At 45.1% G+C, this 17,141-nt stretch overlaps 1 protein-coding gene across 4 annotated transcripts; it reads left to right on the forward strand.

Annotated features, from left to right (window-relative positions):
- The first annotated feature begins 693 nt into the window (after positions 1 to 693).
- Positions 694 to 6,221, forward strand: LOC125525818 (disease resistance protein RGA4). 4 transcript variants are annotated; one of them, XM_087534728.1, is made up of 4 exons: positions 700 to 2,241; positions 3,862 to 5,318; positions 5,424 to 5,813; positions 5,908 to 6,221. In XM_087534728.1, exons 1-3 carry the CDS (start codon positions 1,412 to 1,414, stop codon positions 5,792 to 5,794), a joined length of 2,658 nt encoding a protein of 885 aa, XP_087390854.1. In that variant the 5' UTR covers positions 700 to 1,411; the 3' UTR covers positions 5,795 to 5,813; positions 5,908 to 6,221. The 4 variants fall into 4 exon arrangements, with proteins under 4 accessions (XP_087390855.1, XP_087390854.1, XP_048546777.1 ...); XM_087534729.1 differs by lacking the exon at positions 5,908 to 6,221 and having other exon boundaries at positions 694 to 2,241; positions 5,476 to 5,611; XM_048690820.2 differs by having other exon boundaries at positions 701 to 2,241; positions 3,862 to 5,813.
- Positions 6,222 to 17,141: the final 10,920 nt, after the last annotated feature.

Here is a 17,141-nt window from a genome sequence, read left to right on the forward strand (position 1 = left end):
ACACGGGGACTTACGGGGCTCACGAACTAGATCGGATAATGCGTGAGGGGTGTGTTTGGGAGCTCTAAAAAGTTCAGCCGCACTTACTAGAACTTTGGAATAAAAATTACATCGACGTCTCTGAAATAACCACTACCGTCGCCAGAATGAGCTGCTAACCGCAAAAAATAATTAGAGAAACGCTGCTAGAAATAATTATAGATCGTGACATGGCGGGCGCGTCTGGATGTCCCCTGCCCGCCTTATATTTGGGCCGGGTATGAGAAATGCAGAACGTTTGGCCGGATATGAGACGTCCCATTGTTTGCAGGTTTTTCATTCATTCGGGCAGTGGCAGGGCAGCCGCCTGGGCTTTTGGGGATGAGATGTCTACTGAATTACTAGTATGGTTGCACCGATCTTAGTCATGGTAGATCAGGTCCAGTCTAGTACGGTTCCTCTTTTTCTCGGTTCGTGCAGGTGAGTGAGAGAGAGCGGGTACTGGACTTCATTATGGAGAGGCTACCCGACAAGTAGGAAAGCAAATATGCAGTCCAAACACACTAATGGAGTACTAGTGATAAAAGTGTTAAAGCGGTGGGGGAGTGGGGTGGTAGAACAGTGTAAAACATGTACAAAGATGCTCGGTGCCTCCTTGCCGACAACTCCCACCCCGCGAGGATACCGATGGAGGCACGCTCGGATTGATTGATTGATTGATGATGCCAAAACCAAGAGGAAAAAGTACAAAGATATTTTTGACTCGTCTGCGCAGTCCACCCGCACTCATCAGCCTGCCTGTACGCTGCATGCACCGAAGATGATGTTGTAAATAGCTATTTAGTGTTTGCCCTACATCGATTGTTTTTTCCTCAAGTACTATTAATATTAATGCCTACGTCTTGCAGTAGTTTTTCAAAAATCTAACTCCAAGGCAGTGCACAGTGCTTTCAGTTCCATCCATAATACTTTGAATTCATGTATGGTCTATTATTTAGCGACAGTGTTAACTACTTTTCCTTTTTTGTGTGATTACCTAGCATGTTTATTTATTTTTGGTTACGTGTACTTCTAGTTCTAATATACGTATAATAGTAATGGTGTGTCCTCATTTCACATATCGTTTCACGTTAATTAACTTAGTGTTTGTAAGTTTGTTAAGCTAAGGATGGATATAGTAAGAAGGAAGGACAGCAATACTTTGAAGATATTACCATGTGAACAAGATATTTTCTTGGCAGATTTGTGCATGTCAAATGTCATGTGACGGGTTAGTATTGTTAGCATCCTGGCAGGTCTAGGTAGCTTAGTTCAACTTCATCCATCCATGGTTGCTATTGTGTGTTGTCCTCGCCGGTCAGTGAAAACTCCCATGGTGTGACCTTGCAACCGTTGAACACACACACACACACACAGAGAGAGAGAGAGAGAGATGGAGGCTGTGGCGACGGCCGCGGCCACCTCTTTCGTGGAGTGGATGGTGCCGAAGCTCTTCGATTTTTTAGATAAAAATCACGAGCTGCGGAAGAACCTGGAGCGTGACATCAAGTTCATCAAGGACGAGTTTGCCATGATTTCTGCCGTCATCCAGGATGAGCAAAACAGTCGCCATGGAAGGGGTGAAGAGGTGCATAAGGAGTGGATCAGGATGGTACGTGAGGTGGCGCACGCCATTGAAGACTGCATCGACCGCTTCATGCACCGCGTGAGGAGGGCCAAGACAGGGGCCGGTTGGCTCCGTCGGGCTGTCCACCGGGTGAAGACGGTGAAGGCCCGTAACGAGTTCGCCATGGCTATCCAGGAGCTCAAGAAGATATCAGAGGATGCGTCCAAGCTGAGAGGAGCATACTGTAGCAGCACCACCTCTTCGCCAGGGCGGTCGCTGTCGTCTGAGCAGACAGAGACTGCAGCGGCGATCGAAGATGATGAAGACGACGACCATTCAGCAGCATCATGCCCTGTTCCCATGGGTATGGAAGATCCCCGCGACGAGCTTCTGGATCTGATCCGGCAGCAGCAGCAGCTCAAGGTGATCACCATTGTTGGGTTCCATGGTATGGGCAAGACTCTCCTCGCCAATCATGTGTACAACTACAAGGCAATTCAGACCCAATACGAAGCACGGGCCTGGGTTCCTCCAGCGAAACTTGGAGGAACAGCCGCCAATGTTCTCAGGGAGATACTCGGGCAACTTGGCCATCCCACCGACGGCCGTCTCACCAAGCTCCAGGAAAGAATCAAAGAGTGCATTGGGATCAAAAGGTAATTTATCTACTGATCGATGTACCAAACTCCTTCAATAAATTATTGTCTAATAAATCTGCCATGTTTAATTTGGTATGTATGTTCATCGTTCTAACTACCCACACATTTGTGTGCTAGATTTTTTCCGACTATACTTACTGTTAATTCCTCTCTTTATTTTTTTGCTCCCATAGTCAATTGTTATTTCGTTCAACTTGCTTCATAATATTACTTACCACTTATAGTAAAATATATTAAGCACAGGTTGAGGTTCGTCCTCAATGGGAAAATGGAGCACCTAACAACGCATCTTCACAGACCAAGAACTACGAGATCGCCCCTTTCATTCTGGGGTGACATCTCAAGAAAAAAATAGACTTTGGGTTAAATATATTAAGTTTATTTACTATATATGTTAATATATCAAGTTGTTGTCAAAGACACATTGATATGTGGTACTTGAAGACTATGTTGTCAATAGTATGATCTTGCTTCTTCACTTCAACTCATCCACGGGATCCGTTGTTTCTACTTTTATCGCAAATATTTTAACTAACAAATTCACCAAGATTTGAATGTTAAATATTAATGGCTTTTATATAGATCTTGTATTTTGTTTCTCCACATGTCTTTGTGTCTCTGGTTGCATACATATTTGTTTACTTACTGCAATGCAGTTGGCAAATACCGAGACGTGGCAGTTACTGTAACTCCTAGAATCTTTGCCAAGCTCCCCACTCGGCAAAAGCCAGTTCAGTTGCCATATGCACTACTGGAATCACCTATTTTTCTTAGTGTCACAGACACTCGGGTAAGGGCCAAAAAATACTCAGCAATTCCTTTGCAGAGTATAGTTTCGGCAAAAAGCACTCACCGTACACCCCTTGGGCAAACAAAACTTTGCTGAGAACCATCTATTGGGGGCTTGGCAAACTTGTTGTCAAGAACCAAAATGGTACCTTCGGCAAAGTAAAGTGACTTCACGTCCGGAGGGTGAGGACGGCACCGTCATGTCTTTGCCGAGAGCCGGCATAGAACTCAGCAAACACTTCCGTAGTTGCCGACTGTCGGTTCTTGGCTTACCTGGCACAAAGCAACTTCCTAGGAACACCCATGTGTCGTTTTTATTTGGTGTACAATGATTTTCCAGTAGTGGTGCTGTCTAGCTTTGTCGAGTGCGATGCTCGGCAAAATGGAATACTCGGCGAACAGGTTAAACGTCTGCGGTGTTTCATAGTGGGCCAAGGTTTGCCGAGTTTCGGCGAACGGGTACAATGCAATATATTGTACCACGCGTTGACAGCTTGCTCGTCCAAGTAATGCCTGGTTCCGTACACGAATAATAGTCTAGCCACGTGTCGCCACCGTTAACGACCCGTTTCATCTAATTTTTTGTTTGCCGAGTTCTCGTTTGCAGAAACTCGGCAATGGATATTGAAGATTTTGGCGAATCCAGTAGTGATGCATGGTCATCTTACTTTAGTTGTCTGTGCGAAAACATTTTCCCCATTCAGTTTTGCCATGCCTTATTTTTTTTCATTCATTCATTCAGTTCCCTATCCCCTCTTGCTCTGCTAGCTTCATCTATCATTGTAAACCTTGTCTAATTTAGCTTGTCATGTTTAATTTGGTACATAGGTTCTTCATTGTGATTGATGGCTTGCAGAAAGCAGGATATTGGCACGATATAAAACTGGCTTTTGCGGGGTTAAGCGGCAGATTTCTGGTGACGACGACTATTCAGCGCGTAGCAAATACGTGCAGCAGCTCAGCTGTTAATGATCATGTGTACACAATGTCAACTCTTGCCAATCAACACTCAAGACTATTGTTCTTCAAGGAAATTTTCCAAGATGATGAACTACCGCCAGATGTGGAGGAGCTTGGCTCCGAAGCGCTCAAGAAATGTGATGGTCTTCCCCTTGCTCTTGTTACCACTGCCAGGTTCTTGCAAAGCGCAGGAAATCCGACACCCATGAAATGGGCGAAGTTATGCACCGACCTGGGTACATATTTGGAGAGTGATGAGCTATTTTCAAGAATGAGGAGTGTGCTTGTGCAGAGCTACACCAGCATTGATAGCCAGGTTGCCAGGACATTCTTGCTATATTTGAGTACCTACCCAAGTGGGCGTCCAATCAAGAGATCAACCCTGATAAGGAAATGGTTAGCCGAGGGGTTTTCACCGGGAAACATTACAAACAATGCCCTCGACGCCGCTACCAGCTGTTTTGATAAGCTAGTTGACCGGAGTATCATCCAACCTATTGATGCTAGTGGTAACAGTACAGAGCTGAAGACATGCCATACCCATGGCATGATGCTGGAGTTTGTCATCCGCAAGTCCATGTCTGACAACTTTCTTACCTTGTGTAATCAGCCGTCTGCTCCACCCCTACCCAGCAAAATCCGCCGGCTGTCTCTGCATAATACAAAGCCTAGAGAAGTGAATGATCTATCTCTTGTCCGGTCACTGACTGTCTCCGGCGAGACACACCCATCAATCCTGGACTTCTCCAAGTATGAACTGATGCGAGTTTTGGATCTAGAAGAGTATGATCATCAGATGTCAGATGGCCATCTCAAGTTGGTATGCAGAAACCTGTTGCTGCTGAGATACCTAAGCCTCGGAGCTGCTGTTACGGCGCTTCCAAAAAATATCAAGAAGCTTCAGTTCTTGGAGACACTGGATGTAAGAAGGACGAAGATAGAGATTCTGCCAACACAAGTCATGGAGTTGCCATTTTTACTTCATCTGTTTGGGAAGTTCAAGCTGAAACAAGATGTAGGAGCCCGCAGAATGAGTAAGCTACAGGCGTCGTTGTCAGCCAACAGCAAATTGGAAACAGTAGCAGGATTTGTTGTGGACAGCAACAAGAGCCAAGGATTTGCACAACTCATGGATCATATGAAGCATTTGATAAAGGTGAAAATATGGTATGATTCTTGCGCCGATGCCAGCAGCACAAGTACTCTCTCGAAGGCCATCAAGGGGTTCATCGAGCGAGGTACCAATTTCACGACTTCACTTGCACTCTCACTCAATCTCAGTGGTGAAAGTTCTCAAGACTTGCTAAATTTCTCCCTTGAAACTGGTAAATCCTACTATCTTAGCTCACTCAAGCTACAAGGGGGCAATATATTCAGCCTACCCCCCTTTGTTACCATGCTGGCTGGTCTCAATAAGTTGTGCCTTTCAGTCACTCATCAGCTGAGTCGTGACATTTTTGCTGCCCTGAGTGAAATGCGCAGCCTGAAGCAGCTGAAGCTGACTGCGACTCAACTGGACAAGCACATCATCGGACAAGGTGCATTCAAAATCCTGGAAGACCTATGGATCACGGTGGAAGTGATGACTGCGCTGGACATCGAAGACGGAGCTCTGCCGTGCCTCAAATCGCTCCGGCTGCTATGTAAAAATCTAGATGGCTTTTCCGGCACATCGGCGATCAAATACTTTAAGCGCCTCAAGGAGATTGCTCTTCATCGTGAAGTGGGTGGTGACACAAAACAGAAGTGGAAAGAAGCAGCAAGGAAACACCCAAGATGTCCCAAGATCTTGTTTGTCTAGACAGCACATCAACATCCAGGTAATGAATTGTGTCGTACTTGCCTTGCATTGACCATCCTACTCACCTCTCCACAGTTCACATCCTGGTAATGACACCTTTTTCTATCATGCAGGCAGTACAGGCTGCGACTTGCTAATGGCAAAGCATTCTCGTATTGTGCTTATTGGTTGATGGCCATTCATCAGCATGATCAAGTGCGTCGAATAATTTAGTCCTCTTTGCTCTCGTGTCGATTTGGTGGCTTCCCCGCCGTTCGTACTTTTATGTTGAGTCACCGCTAGGATTTATTTATTTCTAACAGATCGAAGTTAACGATTTTCTTTGCAAGAAATATGGTGACTTCCTGCTGTAATAAATAAGTGTACTCTGTTTATTGTTGGACATGTATTTGGCTATTTCGGTCCTAGTATACTTAATTGGCTTTTACTATTATTTCTCACAAATTTAGCACTACAATATCCTAGTACTCCTACTTGTTTGGGATAAATTATGGAATCTTAATATACTTGATGTGCAGTGCTTCCTGTGCTCTGTTTTCTAAAGCGAGGTTAAGTTCTACACACTGATGGTCTAGATATGTAGCTGAGCTGTGAAGCTTACCTCTTTGGCGATGATGCCGTTAATTCGATCTACCTCTTGGGCGCAGGTCTTGCATTGCAAACTCGATGCTCCAGTGACATCTTCTTTGTGGACCTCGACTCGACTTTGTGGACCTTCAGAACTGATACATATGTTGCTCTGCTTTCTGAAGTCTGAATATTTGCGTGTAGTTAGCATCCTCTGCTTTTGCTCTGTTTTCTGGACTCTGAACATTTGGCTGCAGCGTGAGCTTTGAGCCCGCGTCAGGTCGCTTGACTTGGGGCCTGACAGACAATCTTTCTCCTTCTGACCACTAATGGCGGACGGAGATGCTGCCTGCCCCTCTCTTTCTTTTAACAAAAGGCCGAGGAAAATACACGCTAGACTGTGTGATACAGACCAAACACTCACCGATCAAGACGCGACAACTCCACTCCAGCACGAGCCGGGCAACCTCCACCGCCACCGTCGCCTCTCCGGCACCACTCGCTGCCTCCAGCTTGATCGATCGTGAACACCAGGTACACCAAGCTGGAGCTGGAGAAACCAAGCAAGCAAGCCATCTAGTGCTGATTGGTTGACAATCACACACCGATCCAATCCGATCAATCTTTTTAAGGGAATGATCTGGGTAGTTGGTTCCTAAAATTTACTGGAGAGGTTGGAAACTTTATGGCTGTCATACTTGCTGCTTTAGTTTGGAGTATATATATGGATAGCTAGAAATGTTGTCTCCAAAAACATGTTTCCTAGTGCTAATGGTTTTTCAATTGTCACGTTGGTTATCGTCTGGACCGGTTTGCAGAAACGAGGCCTACAAAGCAAACATCGCCTTCCCTTGCAAAGTGGAAAGGAGCGGTCGGTGCCTGGGCTTGGTTCATCTTACTCGGGACGGGACTGTGGTATGCTTTGAGTCATTCAGTGTCAGGTTTACTCTCAGGTGCTTGCTATGGGGAGGAGTCGCCTCCTGAAGATGATGAAACGCTTCTGATAAGTTTGTCCTGAATGCACATGAGTTTGTTCTCATGAATACAGATTTGGTGCTCGACTCTGTCCTCTGCTCATGAGATGTGATGAGACGAGACGAGGAAATGAAAACTGAAGAAGCATAGTAGCAGGGCCATGAACCCATGACCATGTGAAGCCAAGCTTTCGACAGCCTTCCGAGCTACAGCCAGTAGTGACCGACCCGCTCGTCGTCCCCGTCCACGTCTCGGATGTCTCTTAGATCGGTGATCTGTTATCGACGGGGAAATGATATGTGACATTTGAATTTTGAAGTTCGGAGTGTAAGTTTTGTTTTTCTGTAATGATCAGTAAGAACAGTGTGAAAATTCAGTGAGAGAGGGAGAGAGAGAGAGAGAGAGAGAGAGAGAGAGAGAGAGAAGTTTGTTATTACATTGTGAAAGATAAGAGGAAGTCCACCGATAAGGTTGGCTAGGCCTACCAAGGTTACTCTGCTCTCTAGCACTGTATATGTGTTCTTCAACCACAAGTTAACTGACGGCAAAACACGGCACAGACAAATTCAGGAACTGAACTTGGACTTGATTGCTCGTCTCGGACTCGCTGACAAGCACCATCCACGGGATGCCTGACTGTGTCGTCAACCTTATATGCACCCTAAGCATGAGCTTGAATTGCGCCTTTAACCCCGCTATCCACAGTTCGCTCGTGAGAGTCGATAGCAGAACCTCCGTTTCAGTTGCACATGCCTTCTGGAATTCGAGAAGCCCAGTTCAGTTTGGATGTGCTACTGCAACTCAATAGTGCGACACCTGAAACCACAAGCTACAGGCAAGTGTTCAGGGTTCAGAAAGCAGAGCAAAAGCAGAGGAAGCCACAGGCAAGTGTTCAGGGTTCAGAAAGCAGAGCAAAGCAGAGGAAGCACAAGTGCAGTCTGTATATATATATATATGCATCAGTTCTGATTTTCCATCTTTCCAGGCCCTGAGCTTGAAATACAGACAAAATTAACAGCATCATCATCGGTGGATCTCCCGCAGGTAAGCAGGCTGGGATGCCAGAAGGACAGTTCACGGTCGACACTCCTAATGAGAATTCTTCAGATTCTGCATATACAAATTCAGAAACAACCACGTTCGGTTTGGCTTGTCATACTTTCTGCCTGGGCATCCTCTACAAGTCTGAAATTTCTGCTAAAAGATTCCTTCTGTCTGATGATTGTTCAGATTTGGATCACCAATCTGACCCTTTTGTTTGGCAGGCTGCGTGTCCTTCATGAAAACATGTTTAGTATTTGGATTCTGTAGCGCGTGTGAGAAATGTTGTTGCAGAGGCTGACCCTTGTTCTTGGGATAACTGAGAGGATGTTACTAGTTGTCAAATACGCAGCTTCACTGGCTATGTTAGATCTCGCCAGTTCCATCGTTACAGAGTTTACTTCACTTGCTGGAATTATGGCACGCCATTGTGCTTGGAGGGGTGGTCTTCCAGAACAGATTGCACAATCACTGTTTGAGATATCACAAACAGCAGCTGAAGTAAGAAATCATATCGTTCAAGTTTTATGCGCTTAGCACCTTTGCTGAAATTTATGGAAGCGTCCTGCGTTTGTTGCTGACGGTCTTTCTTTGTGGATACTTGCAGATGGAAGCATTCTCAAGGAATGAAGTTTTACCAAAAATTGTCGAGGGCATGAGATGTATTCAAGGCCAGTTCGAATTATAACTGGAAACCAAATTGAGTATGCTTGGGAGGTACTGGCTGTTTTTACATAGATATGTACCGTCATTATAACTCAGAGTGCAGCTTGAATAATGAAGTAAGCTTGCCGATGTAACATCCATCGACGACCTGCCTCACCGTGAATGCAGCATGCAGGTCAATGCAAGCGTATTCGAGAAAGACAAAGAAAAATCCCTGTGGAGCGCCTACTTGGAGGTTGCCGATAAGATCCACCCTGTTACACAAGCCTACCTTCATTCCTCAAAAGCCACAAGCTTCAGATCCACGGTTCATAAAGCTCTGTTCACCGCTCTTGTAGGCGTCGACGTCAAAACCTTCGCCGAGGCTTCTCTGCTGTTGATACAGCCCCTGGAGAATTTCTTCAACAACGTTTTCGTCTTGGCGGTGAGTACAAATCTATGCATTTCAAGATCTCATGATTCATTTCATTTTTACCGTTAAACAAAGAGTGTATATATGCACATGTACCTTGGCTAATTCATCCTGTCTGTATATGGTGATGGCTCATGGAACAGGAAGATGAGAAGATCCGCAACAACCGGCTGGCACTGCTACAAAAGGTTGCGAGTCTGACAAAGGGGATAGCCGACCTCTCGATTTTACAAGGGTTTTCATTAGCCATGTAGCGAGCTGAGAGCGTGTGTCCCATTTTTGCGCTTGTGTCATTAAGTTGGAGCCTTTTTTTTTTACTTTTGTTACTGGTCATTCATCTGGTCGAAAATTACTCAGAGATTGAATGAGAATGGTATTTCAAGGGTTTCTCTACTAGTATGTTGTTTATGGTAGTTGATTAAATGCATTTTCTTCTTCCGTGATGTGTTGCTGATATTATTTTGGACCCTCTTCGATTGGAGGATGGTGACCCAGGAAAAATTTACTTAGCATTCATTTAAATCTTACTAATTTCAAGCAAATCGGGTGGGCGCTCCCTGATGTTGATATTTGTTCGTCGGTGTATAATTTTTCTTTTAAGAAGATTGAAACAGTTGCAGCTAGCCTTCCTTTTGTCTGTTGGTTCGTGACCATTTTGGTCAATCTTTTGGTAAAACATACTATCAGTTAGGTTTTGCCGGGTTCTTGTTTGTACTACAATAATCTGGGTTAGTAGCGTGCGTAATTGTTTTAGTAAGGGCCTTCACGTGGCAATGAAAGAGAGAAAATCCAGAGGGCAGCCCTCAGGATTTTAAATTCTAATACATGTATTAAAATGAAATAAATTTTGCTTTTCCCATGCACTATAAAAAGTGTAAGATTATTGTTAACATTTCTGTTGTTATCTTAAAATGAAATAAATAATGCCCTCAGGATTTCTGTTGTTGAAAAGACATATGCCGGAGCAGCGGCAGAGGAGGGCCGGTGCAGCCTAGCCGCCGGCCGGAGCGACGGTCGGGCGGCGTTGAGGGAGGAGTGGGCTCGGGGAGGTCCGGCCGAACCGAGCTCGATGAGGGCGCGGGGAGGATTCCACGCGCCCTACCGCGGCAAGGGAAGGGCGGCGGCGGCGCGACCCGAGACGACGAGGCCGGGGTGGAACACGGGTGGGGCGGCTGCGGCGAGTGGCGAGGGAAAGGCGGCGGTGGCCCAGAGCGCGGGTGGGGCGGCGGCGGAGCAGGGCAAGGGAAGGGCGGCGACAGCGACTGGAGAGGAAGGGCAGCGGCGGGCGGAGCAGAGGATCCGGCGGCGGCGCGGGTGTGGGTCGGGAGGAAGGGGGAGATGGGGAATGGGTGGTCGGGGGCGAACCGCAGCGGATAAGGTCAACCTATGCCGACGGCTTGGCCGTCGGCATAGGCCTGGCCCTTTGCCACGTCATAGATACTTTGCATTTTTTTATTTTTTTATTACGACATGTGTTACTCTCAGCACAATGTAAAAAATAGTCTCACCTCGCCCAAAAAAAGTCTGAAGGTTTCACCGTGATAGTCCACGTTCCATGATGGATGTCGTTTTCCACCTCCGAGACATGGCGGCAGCGACGCCCGTGAGGGGGGCACACCCCGGAGTCGCGTGTCGGGTGCCTGAGCGTGCCACCATGCTTCCACAAGCGTAGTAGGGCCCACCGCAACACGTGGCGGCATTGCAACCCCCTCCGGTACCCCGTCCCGTCTAACCCTGACATAGACGACCGCCGGATCTAGCTCTTGAAGGAAATATGCCCTAGAGGCAATAATAAAGTTATTATTTATTTCCTTATTTCATGATAAATGTTTATTATTCATGCTAGAATTGTATTAATCGGAAACGTAATACATGTGTGAATACATAGACAAACAGAGTGTCACTAGTATGCCTCTACTTGACTAGCTCGTTAATCAAAGATGGTTATGTTTCCTAACCATGAACAAAGTGTTGTTATTTGATTAACGAGGTCACATCATTAGTTGAATGATCTGATTGACATGAACCATTCCATTAGCTTAGCACCCGATCGTTTAGTATGTTGCTATTGCTTCCTTCATGACTTATACATGTTCCTATGACTATGAGATTATGCAACTCCCGTTTGCCGGAGGAACACTTTGGGTGCTACCAAACGTCACAACATAATTGGGTGATTATAAAGGAGCATTACAGGTGTCTCCAAAGGTAGATATTGGGTTGGCGTATTTCGAGATTAGGATTTGTCACTCCGATTGTCGGAGAGGTATCTCTGGGCCCTCTCGGTAATGCACATCACATAAGCCTTGCAAGCATTGCAACTAATGAGTTAGTTGCGAGATGATGTATTACGGAACGAGTAAAGAGACTTGCCGGTAACGAGATTGAACTAGGTATTGGATACCGACGATCGAATCTCGGGCAAGTAACATACCGATGACAAAGGGAACAACGTATGTTGTTATGCGGTCTGACCGATAAAGATCTTCGTAGAATATGTAGGAGCCAATATGGGCATCCAGGTCCCGCTATTGGTTATTGACCGGAGACATGTCTCGGTCATGTCTACATTGTTCTCGAACCGTAGGGTCCGCACGCTTAAGGTTTCGATGACAGTTATATTATGAGTTTATGAGTTTTGATGTACCGAAGGAGTTCGGAGTCCCAGATGAGATCGGGGACATGACGAGGAGTCTCGAAATGGTCGAGACGTAAAGATTGATATATTGGAGGCCTATGTTTGGACATCGGAAGTGTTCCGGGTGAAATCGGGATTTTACCGGGTTACCGGGAGGTTACCGGAACCCCCCGGGAGCCATATGGGCCTTATTGGGCCTTGGTGGAAAGGTGAAAGGGCTGCCCATAAGGGCTGCACGCCTCCCCCCTTCCCCTAGTCCTATTAGGACTAGGAGAGGTGGCCGGCCACCCCTCTCCCTCTTTCCCCCTTGGGAATCCTAGTTGGAATAGGATTGGGGGGGGAGTCCTACTCCCGGTAGGAGTAGGACTCCTCCTGCGCCCTCCTCCTGGACGGCGCCCCTCTCCCCCCTTGGCTCCTTTATATACTGAGGTAGAGGCACCCTAGAACACACAAGTTGATCCACGTGATCGTTCCTTAGCCGTGTGCGGTGCCCCCTGCCACCATATTCCACCTCGGTCATATTGTAGCGGTGCTTAGGCGAAGCCCTGCGACAGTAGAACATCAAGATCGTCACCACGCCGTCGTGCTGACGGAACTCCTCCCCGAAGCTTTGCTGGATCGGAGCCCGGGGATCGTCATCGAGCTGTACGTGTGCTAAGAACTCGGAGGTGCCGGAGTAACGGTGCTTGGATCGGTCGGATCGGGAAGACGTACGACTACTTCCTCTACGTTGTGTCAACGCTTCCGTTGTTGATCTACAAGGGTACGTAGATCATACTCTCCCCTCTCGTTGCTATGCATCACCATGATCTTGCGTGTGCGTAGGAAATTTTTGAAATTACTACGTTCCCCAACAGTGGTATCAGAGCCTAGGTTATTTATGTTGATGTTATATGCACGAGTAGAACACAAGTGAGTTGTGGACGATACAAGTCATACTGCCTACCAGCATGTCATACTTTGGTTCGGCGGCATTGTTGGACGAGACGACCCGGACCAACATTACGCGTACGCTTACGCGAGACCGGTTCTCCCGACGTGCTTTGCACACAGGTGGCTTGCGGGCGACTGTCTCTCCAACTTTAGTTGAACCAAGTGTGGCTACGCCCGGTCCTTGCGAAGGTTAAAACGGAGTCTATTTGACAAACTATCGTTGTGGTTTTGATGCGTAGGTGAGATTGGTTCTTGCTTAAGCCCGTAGCAGCCACGTAAAACTTGCAACAACAAAGTAGAGGACGTCTAACTTGTTTTTGCAGGGCATGTTGTGATGTGATATGGTCAAAACGTGATGAGATATAAGTTGTTGTATGAGATGATCATGTTTTGTTAAAGTTATCGGCAACTGGCAAAAGCCTTATGGTTGTCTCTTTATTGCGTAAGATGCAAGCGCCAAATAACTGCTTTACTTTATTGCTATGCGATAGCAATAGTTGCAAGAGCAATAGTTGGCGAGACGACCATGTGACGACATATTGATATAGATCAAGATGATGGAGATCATGGTGTCATGCCGGTGACGATAGAAATCATGACGGTGCTTCGGAGATGGAGATCACAAGCACAAGATGATGATGGCCATATCATATCACTTATATTGATTGCATGTGATGTTTATCTTTTTATGCATCTTATCTTGCTTTGATTGATGGTAGCATTATAAGATGATCTCTCACTAAATTATCAAGAAGTGTTCTCCCTGAGTATGCACCGTTGCCAAAGTTCGTCGTGCCCAGACACCACGTGATGATCGGGTGTGATAAGCTCTACGTCCATCTACAACAGGTGCAAGCCAGTTTTGCACACGCGGAATACTCAGGTTAAACTTGACGAGCCTAGCATATGCAGATATGGCCTCGGAACACGGAGACCGAAAGGTCGAGCGTGAATCATATAGTAGATATGATCAACATAACGATGTTCACCATTGAAAACTACTCCATCTCACGTGATGATCGGTCATGGTTTAGTTGATTTGGATCACGTAATCACTTAGAGGATTAGAGGGATGTCTATCTAAGTGGGAGTTCTTAAGTAATATGATTAATTGAACTTAAATTTATCATGAACTTAGTCCTGGTAGTATTAGCATATCTATGTTGTAGATCAATAGCTTGCGTTGTTGCTTTCATATGTTTATTTTGATATGTTCCTAGAGAAAATTGTGTTGAAAGATGTTAGTAGCAATGATGCGGATTGGATCCGTGATCTGAGGTTTATCCTCATTGCTGCACAGAAGAATTATGTCCTTGATGCACCGCTAGGTGACGGACCTATTGCAGGAGCACATACAGACGTTTTGAACGTTTGGCTAGCTCAATATGATGACTACTTGATAGTTTAAGTGCACCATGCTTAACGGCTTAGAATCGGGACTTCAAAGACGTTTTGAACGTCATGGACCATATAAGATGTTCCAGGAGTTGAAGTTAATATTTCAAGCAAATACCCGAGTTGAGAGATATGAAATCTCCAACAAGTTCTATAGCTAAAAGATGGAGGAGAATCGCTTGACTAGTGAGCATGTGCTCATATTGTCTGGGTACTACAATCGCTTGAATCAAGTGGGAGTTAATCTTCCAGATAAGATAGTGATTGACAGAATTCTCTAGTCACCATCACCAAGTTAGTAGAACTTCGTGATGAACTATAATATGCAAGGGATAACGGAAACAACTCCCAAGCTCTTCGTGATGCTGAAATCAACGAAGGTAGAAATCAAGAAAAAACATCAAGTGTTGATGGTTGACAAGACCACTAGTTTCAAGAAAAGGGCAAAGGGAAGAAGGGGAACTTCAAGAAGAATAGCAAGCAAGTTGCTGCTCAAGTGAAGAAGCCCAAGTCTGGTCCTAAGCCTGAGACTAAGTGTTTCTACTGCAAAGGGACTGGTCACTGGAAGCGGAACTACCTCAAGTGATTGGCAGATAAGAAGGATGGCAAAGTGAACATAAGTATATTTGATATACATGTTATTGATGTGTACTTTACTAGTGTTTATAGCAACCCCTCAGTGTTTGATACTAGTTCAGTTGCTAAGATTAGTAACTCGAAACGGGAGTTGCAGAATAAACAGAGACTAGTTAAGGGTGAAGTGACGATGTGTGTTGGAAGTGGTTCCAAGATTGATATGATCATCATCGCACACTCCCTATACTTTCGGGATTAGTGTTGAACCTGAATAAGTGTTATTTGGTGTTTGCGTTAAGCATGAATATGATTTGATCATGTTTATTGTGATACGGTTATTCATGTAAGTAAAAGAATAAATTGTTGTTCTGTTTACATGAATAAAACCTTATATGGTTACACACCCAATGAAAATAGTTCGTTGGATCTCGATCGTAGTGATACACGTAATCATAATATTGAAACCAAAAGATGCAAAGTTAATAATGATAGTGCAACTTATTTGTAGCACTGCTGTTTAGGTCATGTTGGTGTAAAGCGCATGAAGAAACTCCATGCTGATGGGATTTTGGAATCACTTGATTATGAATCACTTGATGCTTGCGAACCATGCCTCTTGGGACAGATGACTAAAACGCCGTTCTCCGGAACAATGAAGCAAGCAACAGATTTGTTGGAAATCATACATACTGATGTATGTGGTCCGATGAATATTAAGGCTTGCAGCAGGTATCATTATTTTCCGACCTTCACAGATGATTTGAGCAGATATGGGGATATCTACTTGATGAAACATAAGTCTGAAACATTTGAAAAGTTCAAAGAATTTCAGAGTGAAGTGGAAAATCATCGTGACAAGAAAATAAAAGTTTCTACGATATGATCGCAGAGGTAAAATATTTGAGTTACGAGTTTGGTCTTCAATTAAAACAATGTGGAATAGTTTCACAAACTCATGCCACATGCAACACCACAGCATAATGGTGTGTCCGAACGTCATAACCGTACTTTATTGGATATAGTGCAATCTATGATGTCTCTTACCGATCTACCACTATCGTTTTGGGGTTATGCATTAGAGACAGCTACATTCACGTTAAATAGGGCACCATCTAAATCCGTTGAGGCGACACCGTATGAACTATGGTTTGGCAAGAAACCTAAGCTGTCGTTTCTTAAAGTTTGGGGTTGCGATGCTTATATGAAAAGGTTTCATCCTGATAAGCTCAAACTCAAATCGGGGAAGTGCGTCTTCATAGGATATCCAAAGGAAACTATTGGATACACCTTCTATCACAGATCCGAAGGCAAGACTTTTGTTGCTAAATTCGGAAACTTTCTGGAGAAGGAGTTTCTCTCGAAAGAAGTGAGTGGGAGGAAAGTAGAACTTGACGAGGTAACTGTACCTGCTCCCTTACTGGAAAGTAGTACATCACAGAAAACTGTTTCAGTGACACCTACACCAGTTAGTGAGGAAGCTAATGATAATGATCATGAAACTTCAGATCAAGATACTACTGAACCTCGTAGATCAACCAGAGTAAGATCCGCACCAGAGTGGTACGGTAATCCTGTTCTGGAAGTCATGCTACTAGATCATGATGAACCTACGAACTATGAAGAAGCGATGGTGAGCCCAGATTCCGCAAAGTGGCTTGAAGCCATGAAATCTGAGATGGGATCCATGTATGAGAACAAAGTATGGACTTTGGTTGACTTGCCCGATGATCGGCAAGCAATTGATAATAAATGGATCTTCAAGAGGAAGACGGACGCTGATAGTAGTGTTACTATCTACAAAGCTAGAATTGTCGCAAAAGGTTTTCGACAAGTTCAAGGTGTTGACTACGATGAGAGTTTCTCACTCGTATCTATGCTTAAGTCTGTCCGAATCATGTTAGCAATTGCCGCGTTTTATGAAATCTGGCAAATGGATAAACAAAACTGCATTCCTTAATGGATTTACTAAAGAAGAGTTGTATACGATGCAACCAGAAGGTTTTGTCAATCCGAAATGTGCTAACAAAATGTGCAAACTCCAGCGATCCATCTGTGGACTGGTGCAAGCATCTCGGAGTTGGAATATACGCTTTGATGAGTTGATCAAAGCATATAGTTTTATACAGACTTGCGATGAAGCCTGT

The sequence above is a fragment of the Triticum urartu genome, chromosome 7A, assembly GCF_056163025.1.
Source record: "Triticum urartu cultivar PI428250 chromosome 7A, HENAU_Tu73, whole genome shotgun sequence".
NCBI classification, from domain to species: domain Eukaryota; kingdom Viridiplantae; phylum Streptophyta; class Magnoliopsida; order Poales; family Poaceae; genus Triticum; species Triticum urartu.